Source organism: Carcharhinus amblyrhynchos, chromosome 5 (assembly GCF_965287045.1).
Source record: "Carcharhinus amblyrhynchos chromosome 5, sCarAmb.v2.hapA, whole genome shotgun sequence".
In the NCBI taxonomy this organism is placed as follows: Eukaryota; Metazoa; Chordata; class Chondrichthyes; order Carcharhiniformes; family Carcharhinidae; genus Carcharhinus; species Carcharhinus amblyrhynchos.
Genome location: NC_137328.1, coordinates 98953471 through 98976368, shown reverse-complemented (window position 1 = coordinate 98976368; position 22898 = coordinate 98953471). Strand labels below are relative to the sequence as shown.

General features: G+C 41.7%; 1 protein-coding gene across 3 annotated transcripts in view; it reads left to right on the top strand.

The window, feature by feature from the left end:
• poc5 (POC5 centriolar protein homolog (Chlamydomonas)) overlaps positions 1 to 22898 on the top strand; it is an 86800-nt gene that overhangs the window by 46418 nt on the left and 17484 nt on the right. For all 3 annotated transcript variants that reach the window (XM_080189308.1, XM_080189306.1, XM_080189307.1), the window contains 2 exons: positions 3239 to 3401; positions 14800 to 14921. In XM_080189308.1, the coding sequence (XP_080045434.1) occupies positions 3239 to 3401; positions 14800 to 14921 (285 nt within the window). The remainder of the gene's footprint in view (positions 1 to 3238; positions 3402 to 14799; positions 14922 to 22898) is intronic.

Below are 22898 nucleotides of genomic sequence, written 5' to 3'. Positions count from 1 at the left end.
GGGCTTGAGGAAGAGATCTTGGAATGCTGTCAGGATAGTTTCCTTGAACAGTATGTGATGGAAACTACAAGGGAGTGAGCTATCTTGGATCTGGTTGCGTAATGAGGCAGGTAGAATTAGGGATCTTCTTGTGAGGGATCCTCTTGGGACAAGTGATCATAGTGTGATTGAATTTCTGATGCAGATGGAGGATGAGAAAGTAGGGTCCCGAACCTGTGTCCTCTGTTTGAACAGTGGGGAATACGATAAGATGAGAGTGGAATTGGTGAATGTAGATTGGGAGCGCAGATTGGTTGGTAGGACGGCTGAGGAACAGTGGAGGATTTTTAAGGAGATCTTTTTCAGTACTCAGCAGAAATATATTCCGATGGTAAAGAAGGAATGTAGGAGAAGGGACAACCAGCCGTGGTTATCGAAGGAAATAAAGGAGAGTATTAAATTAAAAGCTGATGCGTTCGGAGTGGCTAAAAATAGTGGGTGAATAGAAGATTGGGAAAGGTTTAAAAATCAACAAAGAATGACTAACAAGGTGATAAAGAAAGGAAAGATAGCATATGAAGCTAAACTAGCACTAAATATAAAAAATGACAGTAGAAGTTTTTACAAATATATAAAGAAGAGGAGGCTGGCTAGAGTGAATGTTGGACCCTTGGAGGATGAGAGGGGGGATTTAGCAGTGGGCGATGAGGAAATGGCTGAGGCTTTAAATCAGTTTTCTGCCTCGGTCTTCATGGAGGAGGACATGAATAGTTTGCCGGATATTAAAGATAGAAGGATGGTAGGAGATGAGGGCCCAAATGCGATTACTATCACTAGAGAGGTAGTGCTTGATAGACTAACGGGACTCATGGTGGACAAGTCCTCAGGACCGGATGGAATGCATCCTAGGGTTCTGAAAGAAATGGCAGAGGTGATAGTGGATGCCTTAGTAATTATTTATCAAAATTCACTGGACTCCAGGGAAGTGCCGGAAGATTGGAAAACGGCTAATGTTACGCCGCTGTTCAAAAAAGGTCGCAGACAAAAGGCAGGGAATTATAGGCTGGTTAGTTTAATGTCTGTAGTTGGAAAAATGTGAGAATCCGTCATCAAAGAAGAAATAGCGAGGCACCTAGAAAAGAATGGTTTGATCAAGCAGACGCAGCACGGATTCGTTAAGGGGAAGTCATGTTTGATGAATTTATTGGATTTCTGAGGATGTGACTAGTGCAGTAGACCGAGGGGAACCGGTGGATGTGGTGTTTTTAGATTTCCAAAAGGCGTTTGATAAGGTGACTCACAAAAGGTTGCTACAGAAGGTTAGGGTGCATGGAGATGGGGGTAAGGTGTTAGCGTGGATAGAGGATTGGCTGTCTAATAGGAAGCAAAGAGTTGGTATCAATGGGTGCTATTCTGGTTGGCAGTTGGTGACTAGTGGAGTGCTGCAGGGATCAGTGCTGGGGCCTCAACTGTTTACCATTTATGTAGATGAGCTGGAGGAGGGGGCTGAGTGTAGGGTGATGAAATTTGTTGATGACACAAAGATCAGTGGAAAAGCAAATTGGTGGAGGGTGTGGAAAGTCTGCAGAGAGAACTGGATAGGCTGAGCGAGTGGACGAGGACCTGGCAGATGGAGTATAATGTTAGCAAGTGTGAGGTTATCCACTTGGGCAGAAATAATAGTAGGAGGGATTATTATTTAAAAGGCAAAAAGCTGCAACATGCTACGGTGCAGAGGGACCTGGGGGTCCTTGTGCACGAGTTGCAAAAAACCCAGTCTGCAGGTGCAGCAGTTGATCAAGAAGGTGAATGGAATGTTGGCCTTTATAGCGAGGGGGATAGAATATAAAAGTAGGGAGGTCTTGCTGCAACTGTACAGGGTACTGGTGAGGCCGCAGCTGGAGTACTGTGTGCACTTTTGGTCGCCGCACTAGCGGAAGGATATATTGGCCTTGGAGGGAGTGCAGAGGAGGTTCACTAGGCTGATACCAGAGATGAGGGGGTTGACCTATGAAGAGAGACTAAATAGACTGGGTCTGTACTCAGAGTTTAGAAGGATGAGGGGGGATCTTATAGAGATGTATAAGATAATGAAGGGGATGGATAGGGTAGAGGTAGAGAGATTCTTCCTGCTTAGAAAGGATAGCAGGACTAGTGGGCACAGCCTCAAGATAAGGGGGGTGCAGTTTAGATCAGAGTTGAGGAGGAACTTCTTCACTCAAAGGGTGGTGAATCTCTGGAATTCTCCACCCGTTGAAGTGGTGGAGGCTACTTCGCTAAATATATTTAAGTCACGGGTAGATAGTTTTCTGATAGACAGGGGAATTAAGGGTTATGGGGAGAAAGCGGGAAAGTGGAACTGATCCACTTCAGATCAGCCATGATCTTATTGAATAGTGGGGCAGGCTCAAAGGGCTAGATGGCCTACTTCTCCTATTTCTTATGTTCTTATATTTATGTGCTTGTACCTTCAGTCTTTTTCATTCCATATTGTTAAAGCATTCCTTGCTGCTGTTCTAGTAGAGTTAGAGGAATCTTCAGAAAGCCCTCATAAAAATTCCCCCCTTCACTCTGTTTTGGAGCTAGTAGTATATACTAGGTTAACTAGCTTAAAACTTGCAGCGCTAGCCAGCCACACAGAAGAATGAAAGATTTCTGTAGAACTCTTCCATGAAAAATGACACTGAAACAATGGATTTCTTTCTTCCCCTAACTTTGCCTTGAAACTAGAAAAGGTGCAGTTAATGTGTTTGAGAAACCACAGTACAAATGTATGTAAAATCCCTACTTTTTGCACTTGGCTATGCCGCAATGAATATGCCAGTGAAAATACAGATTTATTAAATGTGCTTATTTCCTGAACATAAGAAAATAACCTCCATTCCCCATGAGTGTTAGGGGAGAAATCAAGGAGCAATCTGCAAGAAACATGCTATAATTTTGGATGCAAAACATTGTAAAAGCAAAGTTGGAATGAATCAGGAAAAATATGAAAATGGTTAAAACTGTTTCCCATGTTTGGTTTGTAAGCTGGATGATTTTATGCTTTGGATTGCAATTGTATGTACAGCTTCAAAAAAGAAAAGGACAAAGATGGGGCTTTAAGTCCATTTGGGGGTCCTTGAATATTTAAATAAAAGACCATCTTAGCAGGAAAATGATAACACACTTGGACCAAATAATTGGAAATATTTATCTAATATTATGCATTGTTGAAAACTGTTTTTATTCTCTAATCAATTTTCATTTGAAATTTTAGTCCAAGGAGGAGCTGGAAGAAGCAAGAGCAGAAATAAGACGGTTGTCAGCCGAAAAGGACAAGTATACGGATTCTATGAAAAAAGCATTCATGCGTGGTGTATGTGCTCTCAACCTAGAGGCAATGAGTATGTTCCAGAACGGAAGCAGAAGAGTGGAACACGGTCAGTATTCGTAGGAAAGCTTGGTAATGGCAATTGTGGAAAAGTTATTCCAAGTTGATAAATATTTTGGATGTAAATAAAGTGAAACTTCATACAATTATCTGTAATTGTTATTCTAAAACAACAAAAAGTCAAAACCTTTTCCCAGTTAATTCTTATGATTTGCTAAAAAGAATTAACCTCAATTAGTCAGCAATTAAAAGAATATTGGCATTGCATACATGTGCAGAGATGATAAAAATTCACAGTGTAACAAAATAACATTCAAATTACTTGGACTTCATAAGGTTATTGCTTAGAGAGCCGCATATGACTAAGGTGCCAACTTGGAACAGCAAAAGAAAATGGACGTGGGCAGGAGAGAAGCAAATGTATTCATTCGTGAAAATCAATTGCAAGTGCTGTTGCTTTAAGAATTCTGGTTCAACTTCAGTTACCATGCAGGGCTGCTGTAGTTTTCTTCCAGGACCATTTATTTTTCTTTTCTTATCCTTCTCCCACATTGAAAAGCTGACTTCTTACAGCCCAACAATTTGACCTCTGGTCTGTTCACAGTTTTTGCAGCAAAGATTTTATTCCCAACAATTTTCTAAACAAATTTTTCTGTCACGTTACCAATCTAGTTCATTCATTTCAGTCCTTGCAAATTCTATCTTCTCCATTGGCCAGGATGAGTTCTTTGTTTCAATTTGTATTGAACATCTTGGCCCAGTCTCTAGATGGTCACGCACTAAGCTTTGAGTCCTTTAAATAACTTGATGGTGTGTTAGTAAATGAGTGAGGCTCAGCTGGGTGTGGTGGGGCTTTGTTGGAAGATCAATGCAGGATCAAGGTGAGATGGACAATGTACTAGTTGACCCCTTGGAAATCTCAATGCAAGGATTTTGTGGGAATTTCTCAGGAACTTTCATCTTCTATGGGGCAAGCCTGCTGCTCCTTGGGACCTTCCAAAAAAGTCTCAACTCTGGAGTTAGACTTCCATCTCAGTGTTCTATCTCAGATACCTAGTTTCTTTCCCAGGGAATGGATTGGAGCTTTAGAGACATGGTCACACTAAGTGCAGGCAGATAGATGGGTGACTGCCAGAAGGGGCAGGCATTCGGTGCAAAAATCTTCTGTAGTCATCCCCCTCTCTAACAAGTATACCGTTTTGGATACTGTTGAGGGAGATGGACTTTCAGGGGATACCAGTAGTAGCAGTCGACGCAGTGGTACTACGGCTGGCTCTGTTAAGCAGGGAGGGACAAAGAGGACTAGAGCAATAGTTATAGGGGACTCTATAGTTAGGGGTGCAGATAGCGTTTCTGTGGATGAGAGAGAGACTCCAGGATGATATGTTGCTTTCCTGGTGCCAGAGTCTAGGAGGTCTCTGAACGGGCAGAAAGCATTCTGAAGGGAGAGGGTGAACAGCCAGAGTTGTGGTACATATTGGTACTAACAACATAGGCAGGGAGAGTGAGGTCCTGCAGCAGTGGTTTAGGGAGTTAGGTAGAAAGTTAAAAAGCAGGATCTGTAGGGTTGTAATCTCAGGATTACTCCCTGTGCCACGTGCTAGCAAGGCGAGGAATAAGACGACAGTGCAGCTAAACAACTGGTGTAGGAGAGAGGGTTTCAGATATCTGGACCATTGGGGTCTCTTCCGGAGCAGATGGGACCTGTACAATAAGGACGGGTTGCATCTAAACTGGAAGGGCACAAATATTCTGGCCGGGAGGTTTACTCGTGTCACGTGGGAGGATTTAAACTAGTTTGGCAGGGGGGTTGTGGGAACCAAAGCAAAGGTGAATTAGCTGAAGGGGAACCAGAGAGTAGGGCCAGTACGATTCAAACAGCAGGCAGGGTGGGATTGCTAATGAGAGGGTGGACTGAAATGCATTTGTTTCAATGCAAGAAGTGTAACAGGTAAGGCAGATGAACTTACTAGAGAGTACTAGAAACTATGATGTTGTCATTACAGAGACTTGGTTAAAGGAAGGACAGCATTGGCAGCTTAACATTCCAGGAGACAGATGTTTCAGATGGGATAGAGGGGGATGTAAAAGGGAACGGGGGAGTTGCACTACTCATTAAGGAGAATATCATAGCTGCACTCCAGGAGGGTACCTCTGAGGGCTCATACAGTGAGGCAATGTGGGTAGAGCTCAGGAGTAGGAAAGGTGTAGTCAAAGTTGGGGGTTTACTATAGGCCACCCAACTGCCAGTGGGAGATTGCCAAAATCTGCCTACATATCTGTCCCTCAAAGTGTAAAAGTAACAGGGTTGTTGTGGTGGGAGATTTTAATTCCCCCTATATTGACTGGAACTCATTTAGTGCTTGGGGCATGGATGGAGCAGAATTTGTAAGAAACATCCAAGAGGGCTTCCTGAAGCAGTATGTAGATGGTCCAACTGGGGAAGGGGCCACATGGACCTGGTGTTGTGGAATGAGCCTGGCCAAGTGGTCGATGTTTCAGTAGGGGAGCAGTTCAGGAACAGTGACCACAATTCAGTAAGCTTTAAGGTACTGATTGGATAAAGAAAAGTTAAGGTGCTAAATTGGGGGAAGGCTAATTACAACAAATATTAGGCAGGAACTGAAAGTGTAGATTGGGGGCAGATGTTTGAGGGCAAATCAACATCCGGCATGTGGGAGGCTTTCAAGTGCTTGTTGATAGGGATTCAGGACTGGCATATTCCTGTAAGGATGAAGGATAGGTACGGCAAGTTTTAGGAACCTTGGATAACGAGAGATATTGTGAGCCTAGTCAGAGAGAAAAAGGAAGCATTTATCAAAGCTAGGTGACTGGGAACACACAAAGCAGGTGTGGAATACCAGGAAGTTAGAATTTAAGCAAGGAGTAAGAAGGGCTAAAAGGGGTCATGAAAAAGCATTGGCCAGCAGGATTAAGGAAAATCCCATGGCATTTTATACATAAAGAGCAAGAGGGTAACCAGGGAGAGAGTTGGCCCACTCAAGGACAAGGGAGGGAATCGATGCATGGAGCCAGAGGAGATGGGCAAGGTATTAAATGAGTACTGTGTGTCAGTATTCACCAAAGAGAAAGACTTGGTGGATGATGAGTCTGGGAAAGGATGTGTAGATAGTTTGAGTCATGTTGAGATCAAAAAGGTGGTGGTATTGGGGTTCTTGAGAAACATTTAAGGTGGACAAGTCTCCAGAGCCTGATGGGATATACCCCAGAATACTGAGAGAGGCAAGGGAGGAAATTGCTGAGGCCTTGGGAGAAATCTTTGTATCCTCACTGGCTACAGGGGAGGTCTCAGAGGATTGGAGAACAGCCAATGTTGTTCCTTTGTTTAAGAAGGGTAGCAAGAATAATACAGGTAATTACAGGGCGGTGAGCCTTACATCAGCGGTAGGGAAATTATTGGAGAGGATTCTTCGATACAGGCTTTATCCTCACTTGGAAATAAGTGGACGTATTCGTGAGAGACAACATGGTTTTGTGAAGGGGAAGGCGTGTCTCACGAACTTGATCAAGTTTTTTGAGGAAGTGACAAAGATGATTGAGGGTAGGGCAGTGGATGTTGTCTACGTGGACTTCAGTAAGACCTTGGACAAGGCCCCTTATGACAGACTGGTGTAGAAGGTGAAGTTGCATGGGATCAGAGGTGAGCTGGTAAGGTGGATACAGAACTGGCTCCGTCAAAGAAGACAGAGGGTAGCAGAGGAAGGGTGCGTTTCTGAATGAAGGGCTGTGACAAGTGGTGTTCCACAGGATCAGTGATGGGACCCTTGCTGTTTGTAATACAAATAAATGATTTGGAGGAAAATGGAGCTGGTTTGATTAGTAAGTTTGCAGACGACAGAAAGGTTGATGGATTTGCGGAAAGCGATGAGGACCGTCAAGAGGATAAAGCAGAATATAGATCAGTTGGAGACTTGGGTGGAGAGATGGCAGATGGAGTTTAATCCAGACAAATGTGAGGTAATGCATTTTGGAAGGCCTAATACAGATAGGAAATACACAGTAAATGGCAGAATCCTTAAGAATATTGATTGGCAAAGGGATCTGGGTGTACAGGTACACAAGTCACAAAGTGTCAATGCAGGTAGAGAAAGTAGTTAAGAAGGTGTATGGCATGCTTGCCTTCTTTGGCCGGGACATTGAGTTTAAAAATTGGCAAGTCATGTTGCAGCTTTATAGTACCTTAGGCCACACTTGGAATATAGTGTTCAATTCTGGTTGCCACACTATCAAATGAATGTGGAGGCTTTAGAGAGGGTACAGAAAAGATTTACCAGAATGTTGCCTGGTATGGAGGGCATTAGCTATGAGGAGAGGTTGGAGAAACTTTGCTCTCACTGGAGCAACAGAGGTTGAGGGGAAACTTGATAGAAGTCTACAAGATTGAGAGGCATGAACAGAGTGGATAGTCAGAAGGTTTTTCCCAAGATGGAAGTGTCAATTACTAGGGGGCATAGGTTTAAGGTGCGAGGGGCAAGTTTTAAAGGAGATGTATGACGCAGATTCTTTACACAGAGTAGTGGAACCCGTTGCCAGGGGAGGTAGTGGAAGCGGATACTGTAGTGACTTTTAAGGGACGCCTTGACAAGTACATGAATAGGATGGGAATAGAGGGATATGGTCCCTGGAAGGGTAGGGGGTTTAATTAAGTAGGGCAGCATGGTCGGTGCAGGCTTGAAGGGCCGAAGGCCCTGCTCCTGTGCTTAATTTTCTTTGTTCTGGTTTGACTATTGGACAGGAAAAAAACTGTCTAGGTAACTATACAAGTTACCACTCCCACATCCTTGGCCTGTTGACTCTCCCAGCGATCCTGCACTACGAGGAAGGACTCTGAGAACAGGTATGCTTCACATTTCTGAAAATATATGTTTTGGGAGTCATTGAGGTTTACAGCATGGAAACAGGCCCTTTGGCCCAACTTGTCCATGCTGCCCTTTTTTTTTAAAACCACTCAGCTAGTCCCAATTGGCCCATATCCTTCTATTTCCATCTTACCATGTAACTGTCTAAATGCTTTTTAAAAGACAAAATTGTACCTTCCTCTACTACATCTCTGGCAGCTTGTTCCAGAGCTCACCACCCTCCATGCAAAAAAATTGTTCCTCTGGACACTTGTATCTCTCCCCTGTCACCTTAAACCTATGCCCTTTAGTTTTAGACTCCCCTGCCTTTGGGAAAAGATACTGACTATTTGGCTGATCCATGTCCCTCATTATTTTATAGACCTCTAAGATCACCCCTAAGCCTCCTATGCTCTAAAGAGAAAAATCCCAGTCTATCCTGCTTCTCCTTGTAACTCAAACCATCAAACCTCAGCAGCATCCTAGTAAATCTTTTCTGCACTCTTCCTAGTTTAATTTTCTTTTAATAATAGGGTGACCAGAACTGTACACAGTATTCCAAGTGTGGCCTTAACAACGTTCTGTACAACTTCAACAACACAATTTCCCAACTACTCCTAGTGCGGGCCAGAAATGCAAAGCTCTGTCTTGCTGTAAAAAGAGCTGAGTAGCAATCCAACAGTGAATCCTTTTCCTTGGAAGATTCAGCCCCATGTCTTTTAATTGCTAATACTTTATAAGAACATAAGAAATAGGAGCAGGAGTAGGCCATCTAGCCCTTCGAGCCTGCCCCGCCATTCAATAAGATCATGGCTGATCTGTCGTGGCTCAGTTCCACATTCCCGCCCTCTCCCCATAACCCTTAATCCCCTTGCTTATCAAAAACCCATCAACCCACGCCTTAAAAATATTTAGCGAGGCAGCCTTCACTTCAACGGGCAGAGAATTTCAGAGATTCACCACCCTTTGAGTGAAGAAGTTGGGGGTAGGGTGTTAGCGTCGATAGAGGATTGGTTGTCAAAAAGGAGGCAGAGAGTGGGGGTTAATGGGTGCTATTCGGATTGGCGGTTGGTGACTAGTGGAGTGCCCCGGGGTCAGTGCTGGGGCCTCAGCTATTTACCATTTATATAGATGATCTGGAGGAGGGAACCGAGTGTAAAACCTAACTCTCTGGAGGCAAGGAATCTTGCCCACTGGGAATGCAGATTGTAAATTTGAACAGATACTGCCCTAGCAACTGATGACAAAGTTATCCATGGTGTGTGATGATACTGTGACTAAAACAGATTCATATCATGTTCCTCATAACATGTTTCTTGATTGGTATGTTTAAAATTCAGCTCTGGTTTAAAGATGCCGATTTGTCTGGGCACCAGCAACTCATGCTGAGAATGCGTTCTCTCTCTCACTCTCTTGTTAGCCTGTGACCTGATTTTAATGAGTTCAAGGAATATTCCCTTACAGACTTAAAGTCAAACAAAACGAGAGGTTAACATTTAGACATGACAAAATACAATTCTTAAGTATTTCAACTGGTAAAAAAATAAAATCTAATTCATTATTTTTGCCTTCAATTGTTAAATAGTTTCTTTTGATAAAAGCCTCCTGGTGTGTCAGTAGAATGACACCTGGAGTGAAACATCTTATCCTCACATTAATGCTAACATAAAAGAATTGTTGGGATCCAGCTGGGCTTCATAACATTTCTGCTCTGGTACCTTTTAACAGCTGCATTCCCCAATTTCTCCTGTACATTTCAGGAGTTGAAGCTTCCTGCAAAGTCATAAAATCATCCCATAAAGAAGAAAACCTAGATTGTATGATCCATGAGAAAACTAGAACAAGAAAAGGCTTGCATAGTTTCGGAGCCTCCAGAAGTTTTTGAAGAATAAAATTATAGTTTTTTCCACTGCAATTGACCTATTCTCATAAGTAGAACAGACCTAATGTCCTGCAAGTTTTACTGTACTCTCAACTTTCAACCTTGCCTATAATAGTGTTGACACCAGTACTCCAGAGCTAATTCCCATCAATAGCCCTAGCTTAAAATAGGCTGCCACTCAATCCATTTACATCGGCAAAAAACACTTTTTAGCTTCTCCAACTTCTTGATCCATTTTACCATCTGCCACCTTTTATCACCCCGTATGAAATTTTGATCAAATTCTGAATACCTGCATAAGATTATCACCTACATTTTCCTTTTATGGCGTTTTCATTGCTGGAGCAGCTAAATAATTTTTTTCACAAAGCATTCAGTTTAATCTGAATTATCTTGTTGTGACTGACTGTTAGAAGAACAATAACCAAATATACATCCTGTTTTGTGGGTATGTTTAAGACTGGGTATAAATCTCAATTTCTTATGTATTGTTCATTTTTCAGCAAATCAATCTGTGGGCACAGATTTCAAATAGCTGGCAAAAGATCAGAGGGCTAAATTACAAGAAATGTTTTTGAGCAGCGAGATATAATTTGGAATGCACTGACAGAAAAGGTGACTGCAGTAGATTTAGTAGCAACTTTCAAAAGGGAATTGATAGCTGGATGAAAATTTGTAGGGCTATGAGAAAGAGTCAGAGTGGAACTAATTGGATAGTCCTTGCAAAGAGTTGAAAACCTACACAGTGGGGCAATTGGCCACTCTATGAACTATCCTCTGCTGGGTGAACCTGAGAGCCGATTGACCCTTGGAAAAAAATGTACGAAACCCAGCATTCCCTCCCACCCCCTCCCATATGAGATGAAATTGTTTTTTTTAAACAAAACATTTGATTTATCCTAATTATCCTTGGATGTATCAAAATATTGGTGTGGTTTCTGAAGAAGGGGTGATAAATTTACCACTGGTTTAAAATTTTTGATCTTTGGTTCCAATTTAATCACTAAATGTGTGGCAATGGAGCATATTAAATTTTACAAGTTGGCTTTCAGTGAATTTAGAAATAATTGCTGCTGCAGTGAAATCCTGAGATTTATATTGACTGTAAAGTTTATTTTTGAAACTGATTCACCTTAATAAATCTTGTAATTCTGAAGATGGAATACTGATTAAACAGGAGGTGCCTAATACATTTCAGTTTAAAATATTACAGATCTGTGAAAAGCTCTTCTATATAATTTGGTCTCTAATATTTAAATGGAATGAATGAAGGCTTTAAGTGCTTACATTAAGAGTAGATTTGTAAATAGTTTTTTGTACTGTTGAGTGATGGATTCAGTTAGCAATCATCTGTGGAGCAGTTGTATCAATTTGAAAAGAACACTATTTCTGTGATATACCCCTCAGACTTAAATTATGGATTGGCTTTATAGCTATAGAACAAATGTGTTCATGTGCAGCAGAGTGTATAATTCCCAACAGCTGTTAGATTCTTCTCCTAAGCTGCTAGCACCTACCTAACCCAACCAATTCTCTGCATTACTGTTGGTAACTTGTCTAGCGATATGGTTTGCTGGTGCTCATTGCCATACTATAAGTTCTCGTAAGAGGAGTTCCTCATGTCTGAGGCTAATGCACAGATGCAATTAATGCAGCTATAAAGAGCATTGTAAGTAAGCCCAAACATGTTCTCATTTTGAAATTCATATCCATGTTTTCCAGTTTAAAAAAAATCACCTGGATTGAAAATCAGGAGTGTCAGCTTTTTCCTTTGTCAGCCGAGACTCTAATCCCAAGGGCTTAATGTGCCGAATTCGAAGATGACACATTACAACCCTTAGGGATCAACATTGAGCTCCACTACTTCAGACTAACCTTTTATTTCCATCTTGATGGTTTTTTAAATGAAAAAAATGATTCCACATAAACCTTCCCACTGGACCATGTGTCGCTTGTTCTCAATTTTGCTTTCATTGTGCACTGTTCTCGTGTTAACACATTCTGCTATCTTACGCCATATCAGCATCTTCCTTAGTCTTTAACACTGTCATTAACACTTCTTCCCTCTGCCTCATGCCCTGTACATTTTTGTTACAATCTCTCCTAGTTCCCATCTATCATTGACCTACTTTGCTCTGCCCCGTCTAGAATCCATCACACTTCTCCCCTCTTTAACCCTGAAGAGTCATATATACTCAAAAAGCGTTAACTGTTTCTCTCGCCATAGACATGCCGGTTATCCCTGAGTGATATCTGAGCTGAAAATTAATTAATTGGACTAAAATTGTTGACTTAACTAGAACACTCCAGTTTTATATGATGCCGTTCCACACTGAATACTAGCCTGTCTGTTATATTGCAGCCAAGTGGTATTGTACTTCCACATTTAATATCATAGGCAAATTTCACACACACACACACACACACACACACACACACACACACACACACACACACACACACACACAGAGAAAAAGACCTCAGAGTTTGCAAATATCCCCTTCTCAACTTTAATCAAATAAGCTCCGCCCTACTACACTTTCCCAATATTAGTATCTTCCCCAATCATTACTGCAAACCTACCTCCCTTTTTTCATCCCTATCTTTTCTAAATGCAATATTCTTGAATGTTAAATATCCAGTCCCCCTCATTTGGCGTCAAATTTTCATTATTGCTGGATAATATTCTCACACGGCTATTCATGCTTGTAACTCACCAATCTTATTCACTACACTATTTGCTTATATGCACTATAATCCTGTTTTTGTCATTTTCTGTTATTCTTGGTCTGCTCCACTCTATATCCCTTTCATGTACCATCTAATACTCATTCCTTTATGCACCTTATTATGAATATTCCTTTAATTTTTTAATAAATGGAATATTTTTTTAATGTGGGATATTTTTAGTACAGAAAGGATTTCCTGTAATAGCATCTAACACATCAAAGCTACTTGTTAAAAGCTACATCTGTGGAACAGCTATTTACTGTGCAATCATCTGTATTAATGACTTTGACAAAAGGGGACTCTGGCTAATTTTTTCAAGCTTGTTGCCCTTCTAGATCTGTCTGCAACTTGTGATAGATTTGACCAGATTGTCGGCCTCCAAAGCCCCTCCAACTCGGTGGGACTGTATTTGCCTGGTTACATTCTTATCTAACCAGTCAGTTGGATGAAGCATTGGCTTCTCTTTCCATTATCCGCAGTATCTTCGATATCCCTACCCATCTATCCTTGGCTCCCTCCTATTTCACATTTGACAACGCCAATTCTTTTCAGTCCCTGCCTCAAACACTAGTCCCTATTTGCTGCTGCCACCTCCACTCATCTTCCTGGCAACTTTCTGTGGGTGAACCAGACTGCTGTAATCTTGGTGTCATATTTGGCCCAGAAATGAGCTGCTTACGACCTATCCATACCATCACTATTTTCATCCCATCACCCAACTCCATCCCTGTCTCCATCCCTGTCTGCTGCTGAAATACCCATCCGTGCCTTTGTTACCTCTAGATGATGATTCAAATGTCCTCCTGGCTGACCTCTCATGGGTCTACCTCTAAACTTTTTATATCATCCAAAACTCTGCCTGTGTCCTAACTGCCATCAAGTTTCATTTACTCACTCTGCACCCCCTACATGTTGACCCCATTGTCTCTTGGTCAAGCAACAGATTGACTTTAAAATCCTGTTCATTTTCAGAATCTTTCCATGCTCTCCACCACACCCCACTCTTCTCACATCTAATCTCCCCCAGCCTCACAGCTAATTAAGGTACTTTATGCAATCCTGATTGTAATTATCCACCATTGCTGATTGCGCCTTTAGTTGCCTTGGCCCCAAGTTCTATCTACCTCTTAATACTCCTTTTAAAACCTACCTCGTTGAGGCCATCTGCCTTATGTGGATGGGCGTTCCATTTTACGTGATGCCTGTACAACACTGTAGAACATTTTATTACATTAAACAGCAGGATCTTGATTAATCATGTAATATCCTTTAAGGGGGCATAACAGGATGAATGCTGAGAGGCTGTTTCTCCTAACTGGATGGTTCAGAGCTAGAAGGCATAGCCTTAGAAAAAGCTGTGCCTTTTAGTACTGAGATCACTTAGCTTGTGATGTTTTATAATTCTCTACCCTAGAGAGTTCTGGATGCTTGGCAGATGAGTATATCCAAAGATGTGTTCAATGGATCAAAGGATATGGGATCAGGTGGGAAAACAGATGCTTGAAAATCAGTCATTATGTTCGTGCATGACAGACAGGCTCAATATCATATAGCCTACAGTTTCTTGCATTCTTTTGTGATCCTTCACTGTGCAAAGCAATAAAAATGTACTGTTTTACTGTGGCATGTTTTGCCCTGATCACACAATTGTGGTAATTTACAGCTAGGCTACTTATTGATTACATAGTAACATTTGCTTATCCCCTAAGTTTATGTAGCACTGTTGACTGGAGAACCTGCATTTTTGAGGATTTGCTGTTAACTGGGCTAATTTATTTAGAAATGGAAAGAATAAAGGCAAGTGTTAAACGTGTAACCAGAATGATATTGCATCTAATTACACTTAATGAATTCACTACTAGTTAATGCTTAATTTCTCCACCCAATTTGTGTATTAATTTTCTCTTCCTGCAGGATGTGGGGTCATCTCCATCCTCACAGGCAAATTTCAATTGTACCTTTCTTTTCAAACACAGGAGATCACAGAAGAGATGATCAAGATGACGGTTCTGCCTCTGTGTCACAAGCAGCTGGAAGCTTGGTTGCTCCTATTCCTGCAACATCGGATCCTTCAATTCCATTTGATTCTGATCGGATGGTATGTAGTAAACGGACTTTATTTAAATGTCAGATTTATCTTTGACACCAACATTGCTGTTCTTGGTTTTGTAGTGAAGTAATTCTGGAGGTTGGCTTTATGGCTACTATGAATGGTACAACAAAAGTTTCATTACTCCAATTCTACCTAGTTTTTAACACCTGTGGTATTGCAAAGGAAAGGAAATTTTTTAAGAACACACCTTTTCACTGCACTTCAACTACTGGAATTGTTTCCACTAGAACGGAGAGCGTGGAGATGAAACCTATTGAAGATTTTTAAATTTAAACATTCTGGTTTTGTCACCAGATAAAGGGGTTAAAAAGTTAAATATCATAGTCGCCGGTACTGACTACTTTTTCGTACTCCTTTGTCATAGATTAGTTGGCTTACCTGTTTTGTTTTCCCAACTGGCTGCTTCCTGTGTGATTTGCCTCTGTTTAAAAACTTAGTCCTGTGAAGCAGATCTTCTGTTCTCTGGATGGTAACCTGGAGGTACTCTGGAAGATGTACTTACGGGCCCGTAAGTACATCTCCAGAGTACCTCCAGGTTACGAGATGTCGTAAGTCTCCAGGCAAGGACTGCATAGGAGCTACCCGGCGAGTTTCGGCTCCTGTTGGGCAATTACCCTGCATCTGGAATCCTCTGACACTCTTAATTGAAGTTTGCATGGTTCCAACCCACTTAGCAAAATAGTTACTCATCAAAACTTAGAAGGATTGAAACCAGTTATAACTCCAAGGTTCCTGATCCTTGATGCCCCACTACTTCGACATGGTGACTAGCACTCCAGAGAAGATTCAGCCTGTTGAATGAGGAGCTTGCTTTTGCTAATCCAGATCTATGTGCAAAAGTTTGGTCTGTTAATCTGCAGAATTTTTTTAATCGTATGTGATGCAGGTTTTTTTATTCACATCATGGTAAGAGGCCTAAGCCAGCAGAATTTGTGCTTTCTAGCTGGACATATACAAAATTATCTGCCGAAAAATCTGGAGGAAGATAAAACAACAAATAATGTAGGACATAATCCAGATTGAAATAGTTTAAGGAGTGCAATAAAGTTCATCTCAAAATTATTTCCACAGATATTTGCAAAAATTGAAGCGTATTAGGTATATGAAATACTTAGCTATTTGGCTTGCACAGCATCTTATCGCAACTCCAAGATTTCTAATTGTTTTATTTGTAACAAATTACTGAGAGCTCTGCTAGTGCCAATAATGTTGAGAAACCAGTTTCATTTTGCGTACCGATCCTATAAGTAGCAGTCTGATAAAAGACCAGTTTGTGATGGTGTTTCGGGGAAGGGTGGGAATTTTTATTTGTTCTAGGGATGCGAGGGTTACTGGCAAGGCCAGTGTCACTGCTCATTCCTAATTTCCCTGGGGAAAGTGGTAGTTACCTGTTTCCTTCAAATATTGTAATCCAGGGGGTGTGTGTGTGTGCGCATTCAGTGCTGAGTGTGTGTGTTTCAGGACTTTGACTCCGTGACAATGAAAGAACAGCAATTATAATTCCAGTTCAGGAATGTGTGACTTGGAGGAGAACTTGCAGGTGGTGATCCCACGCAATACCTGGCCCTGTCCTTTTTAGGTGGTAAGTTTTGACCAGGAGAGTTGAGAACATCTTGCCCTATTTTCCATTAGGGATTTTGAGTATAAGATCCACAAGACAAAACAGGGACTTGACATCACCTTATAACCTGATACAGTATTGTGTTAAAGCTCCCAAATGATCTGCTGGAGTGAAGCTTCGGTAAACTGCCTCTGACTCCAATAAAAGTGCTACCAACTGAGCATGTGATGAAGAGGACTTGAAGCTCAGCTGTACTTGTAATTGTACTGGTCACAGTGAAGAACTTTGGTGTTCTGAAAAGTTTAAATGCATGGCTGTGGAATGATTTAATTTTGCCTGGTAGATAGAAAAGAAAATCCATTTAGATCTTAGATTTTTTTTTAAAGTAATGTAAATTCTAGTGGATTGCTTTCTAAAAACTAGTGGGTGGGATGAGGTGTAATTGCTCTCTATGGTAACTGCTCTCTGCAGCATTTGGGCCATATTTATGGGTTCACAGTCCTCTCCAAGGTGATGATGAATGAGACACCACAGGAGTACATGGGGCTTAAGCCAAACCATTGTACCAATAGAAGGTTTAATTCATTTGTTACTCTATTTTTGCTGTTGCATTCAACCATCAAGACATTCTTTCAATTTGTCAAGGACGTGCATGTCCTTTACTTAAATTTAATTTTATTTTAGACAGTGTTGTAATCAGATGAATGAGTGTTTCATCCACTTACTTTTGACAGCTTGTAGAACTTGCGGCCGTAGTTCAAAGAATAAATAGATAACATTCCAAATAACTTGGCGCATCAGTTTTTAAGGATGTAACAATTTTGGAAAAAAAAGTTAAATTGCATTATGGTCTCTACATCTTTCTAAGTCTCTCAAAATACTTAAAGCCTTCATCCTTCCAACAAATCTATTCGTAGGCAATCTGATTAGATGGCTGGGTGTCATGGATAAATCAGATCACAGAAAGGAGGCAGGTGGATCAATGGATGCTCGATGGGCGATAACACCATAGTGCTGTGACAAACTGCCAGAGTTGCTTTACTTAATTCTGCAAGTTCTGTAAATCTGAAATTAAAATCACAAAACGCAGAAAATACTCAGGTCTCGCAGCATCTATGGAGAGGGAAAGTTAACATTTCACATCACATCAGTGACCTTTTGCTCAAATAAAGTTGTTCTACTGTTTTTGACAGCCATTGACCTGCCCCTCCACTTATATTTCATCAATATAACTTTTTTGAAATGCTTCAGAAGGGTGCTTAGGAAATTTGCAGACTTAGCAATTGAGAACCTAATCTTGGGTATAGGATACAGAGAAAATAATGGGAATGATTTTTTTGGAAATAGTGTGCAAGTAACCCTATTGATATGGATGGTGAAAGACTAATTCAGCTTGGGTGGAGACAAGGCTCTCTTTTTCAATTCATAGCAATTCTTGGTTTATATCATTCTGTGGTCAGCTTTATCTGTAGTTCTTCCTAGAGATATTGAGCTGAATTTTGCAGCCTCATGTCCCAATAATGGTCTCAAATAAGACTTTTGTTTGGCTTGCAGAAAATCATTCATTTTTTGGGTTCACCATTTGAGACCCACCTGTAAAATTTCTGGTTGCTCGTTTTGTAAAGTACACACCTTGGCAAGTTAAATGACCTGACAAAGACTAGAGAGCTAAGGCATAGATTATTAAGACCAAAGTTTAAAGACTTATAAATATTATACAGTGGTACTGCTAGAATTCAACCAGATGAAAAGCAATCCATACCAATTTGTATCAAACTGACCGGCATTGAGGATTGTGCTAATAATTGAAATGAATGTTATCTGTCAAGTGCCATGGCAGTCACAGTTTTCAACAAGAAAATATCTATCAATCTCTCCCAGCCTTCTGTACCATCAGTTATGTCCACCAGCATTAAAAACCTGGGGGGTCACCTTTGGTTCAGTTTAGCTTCTGAACAATCATATCAGCTACAACTGTTAAGACTGGATGCACTAACGAAATTAATGCTTCTCTGCTGCTCCAAAATGCACAAGTCAATAGGTGTGATATAATGCCCATTACATGCCTGGGTGTGTGCAACTGCAAAAACATTCGAAGCTTCACGTAATCCATGAAATTTTCTCGGTTAGCAAACCTGCTTCTGAACTCACTCCACTGTGTTACCACTGCGGCTGGAATAAATCCAGTAAACTGGGGTCAAAGCAAGCTGTGTTATTGCACCAATCTTTCTATTTTCCTCACTGCAATATTGCATCTCACCTCCTAGCATTTATCATGGGCATGGAACAAATCTACAGAACAGGCAGGAAGCTATCTGACATGTGCTGCCTTCAAACCAAAGCCACTTCAACTTCAGTCAGAGAGCTGCTTATACAGATCAGATTATGCTTATTTGTGTCCTCATTCAGAAACAGAGCTCCAGGACGTCACCGAGTCCTTCTCAGAGGCAGATGAGAAAATGGACTTTCACTCAGCATCCAGAGAATTAGAATCCTCTTTCAACCATCTCCCTAAACCATTCGCAAAAGCACAGTCAACACTAGGAGTATCCTCAAAACAGTCCCACTGACTGAGTCCCCAGCTTGTGACTGACCAAAATAGAAATGGCTCAGAGAAGATCTTGAGCACATCGTAAGACTTTGTTGGGAATGTGCAAAAAGAAAGTCGAGGTGTTGAGAGCACACAGACCTCCCAGTAGTCCATCTACACGACCCTTCAATTACCACCTACCCTGCAAAAAACAGTCTGCAGATCATACGTTGGACTTGGCCATCTCGGAGCTCCTTCAACCAAAGTGAAAGCAAGTCCTCCTCAATCCCTAAGGACTGTCTAAGAAAGAAGAGACAAGAATGGATCTTTCACAATGCATTGCAGCAATTCCTTGGCCTCGTACCTGAACCATGAGGCAAGAAAAGCAATATTGGTTCATCACATTCAAGTTTTTTAGGTTGTATCTCTGCATGATTTGGGCATGTACAAATGAACCCTTTTTCATGATTGCTGGGTCAAAAGTGAAACTCCCATCTTAATGTCATGAGGGACATTACCAGAAGAAGTGAGATTGTTCAAGAAACCGGGTTCACCAACTTCCTTCCAGGACACTAAGACTGTGCAGGGCTGGAGTTCTCCGTCTCGCCAGTCTCCACCTTTTTCATCACCATGCAATTTGTTTCAGGTCCTTAAAAATAGGGCAGGACAAGCTCTTACGGTTCACGTCTTGGAGTTCTGCACTGTAAAACCATACTGAAAGGAGAATTATAGCAAGACATCTTGAGGGGAATTGCTTGATAGAGCAGACGCAGCACGGTTTCATTAAGGGGAAGTCGTGTCTGACAAATTTACTGGACTTCTATGAGGATGTGTCTAGGGTGGTGGATAGAGGAGAGCCAATGGATGTGGTCGGTCTTGATTTTCAGAAGGCGTTTGACAAGGTACCTCACAAGAGGTTATTGCAGAAGGTCAGGGGACATGGTGTTGGGGGTAGGGTGTTAGCGTGGATAGAGGATTGGTTGTCAAATAGGAGGCAGAGAGTGGGGGTCAATGGGTGCTATTCGGATTGGCAGTTGGTGACCAGTGGAGTGCCCCAGGGGTCGGTGCTGGGGCCTCAGCTATTTACCATTAATATAGATGATCTGGAGGAGGGAACCGAGTGTATGGTGTCAAAATTTGCTGATGACACCAAGATTGGTGGAACGGCAAATTGCACAGAGGGTGTGGAGAGTCTGCAGAAGGATCTAGATAGGCTGGGCGAATGGGCCAGGAACTGGCAAATGGAATTTAATGTTGGCAAGTGCGAGGTGGTCCACTTTGGTAGGAATAATGGTAGGAAGGATTATTACTTATATGGCGAAAAACTGCAGCAGGCGACGGTGCAGAGGGACCTCGGGGTCCTTGTGCATGAGTCGCAAAAACCCAGCCTGCAGGTGCAGCAGGTGGTCAGGAAGGCTAATGGGATGCTGGCCTTCATAGCGAGGGGGATTGAATATAAAAGTAGGGAGGTCTTGCTGCGGCTGTATAGGGCATTGGTGAGGCCGCAGCTGGAGTACTGTGTGCAGTTTTGGGCGCCGTACTTATGCAAGGATATTTTGGCCTTGGAGGGAGTGCAGAGGAGGTTTACTAGGCTGATGCCGGAGTTGAAGGGGTTGAGCTATGAGGAGAGGCTGAATAAACTAGGCTTGTACTCGTTAGAGTTTAGAAGAATGAGGGGAGATCTCATTGAGACATATAAGATGATGAATGGGATGGATAGGATAGAGGTGGAGAGACTCTTCCTGCTCAGAGGACAGTAGGACAAGGGGACACAGCCTCAAGATAAAGGGGGGATGGTTTAGAACGGAGTTGAGGAAGAACTTCTTCACTCAAAGGGTGGTGAATCTCTGGAATTCTCTGCCCATTGAAGTGGTGGAGGCTACCTCGCTAAATATTTTTAAGACGTGGGTTGATAGGTTTTTGATAAGAGAGAGGATTAAGGGTTATGGGGAGAGGGCGGGATTGTGGAACTGAGCCACGACAGATCAGCCATGATCTTATTGAATGGCGGGGCAGGCTCGAAGGGCTAGATGGCCTACTCCTGCTCCTATTTCTTATGTTCTTATATTGGAAAGCAAAAAGCTTTTCTCTCTTTGTTTCAGGTAAAACTTTAGGAAATTCAGGAGAAACTTTTTACCTAAAGACTGGTAAGAATGTGGAAGGCATTGCAATAAAGAATAGGTTAGATAAATTATTGCACTTAAGGGGAAGCTAGATAACTTGAAGGAGACAGTAATAGGTTATACTAATTGAGTTAGATTAAGTGGGACAAGGCTCGTGAAGCATAAAGGCTGGCATGAAAAGGTTGGGTTGAATGGCCTTTTCTGTAATGTAGACTCTAACTCTAATTTTTGTGTACTTAATCTTTCACTTACTACTTTTCTAAGTCCGATTTGTATCTTGTATCCTAAAATCCACAGTCTGAAAGTCCTCAGTTTTTTGGAACCCAAAGCACCCTTGTGACCTAAAGTTGTTTTCAAAAAATCCCTACAATGTAAGAGGAGGCATTTAGCCTATCATGTCCACACTGACCACAATCCCACCCAGGCCCTATCCCGTAACCCTACATATTTACCCTGCTAATCCCCTGACACTGGTCAATTTAATGTGGCCGATCAACCTAACCCGCACATCTTTGGATGTGGGAGGAAACCAGGCACCCGGAGGTTATCTTCAGTCAGCAAATTATAAGTAAGTTGTCCTGTTCAAATTTGGCAACACTATCAGATATGGTACGTAGGGCTGCTAATTTAAGTATTCCTTGGTGCTGAGTGTAAAAGCTAACAGGTGTAACCTGAAAACCATCCCCTTGCATATTTGAATGGTGAGTTTTTGTTAAAAGTAACAAAACTGCTGCAGATTTATCTTCGAGATGTATAGCAAATTGTATTTTGGTAAAGTACATTGGCAGTTTGATTTTGTTTTTTCATTCTTTATGCAGTCTCACTTTGAGGATGTGAATATGGAATGATATGTTGGATCCCTACAATGCCAAAAGAGGCCATTTGGCCCATGGAGCCTGCACTGACTCTCTGACAGAACATCTTACCCAAGCCCATCCTATCTACATTACCCCAGGCATCCCCCTAACCTACACAAATTGGGACACTAAGGGGCAATTTAGTATGGCCAATCCACCAAACTTGCATTTCTTTGGATTATGGGAGGAAATTGGTGCAACTGGAGAAAACCCGTAGAGGCACTGGGAGAACATGCAGATTCCACACAGTCACCCAAGGCTGGAAGTAATCTTGGGCTCCTGGTGCTGTGAGGCAGCATTGCTAACCACTGTGCCACACACTGAAAAAATGTGATAAGGTACAAAGGATAAAAGGATGCCACAACCACTTTACACTTTCAGGAGAAAATTCTAAGAAACAAGAACCTATGGGGAGGGAAAAAAATCCTACCTTTTTTGCTTCACAACACGCATTACTACAGCTCTGCACCTCCCTCAGTAACATACAGTAACTTAAAAACAATGTGACAAACCTCATTGCCACTATTGTGACATCACATTGACTTTGCTGCTAAAATAGTATTTACACATTGAGCATATAGCTAATGAGGAAAAATGGGATGCATCAGAAGTTGTAATTACAAAACACAAGAAAGCCAAACAGCACATTGTGCCTATTGTTGCTAACTCACCTTTAATAAGCTTTTGTCCTTTCCATGTGTTTGTTGTTGGGTTAGTGGGAGGTGCATAAGCTTTGGGCAATATGCTGTTAAGTTTTCATCCATTTTTGCAGTGGCTCTTTAACCCTTGGTAGGATTCATCAGACACATCTTTGGGAAATTTCCAGAAGGCATCATTGAAGGCATCAAGGGACTCTAAAAGCTGCCTGCTTAATCCATTTGAAGCCCTGGC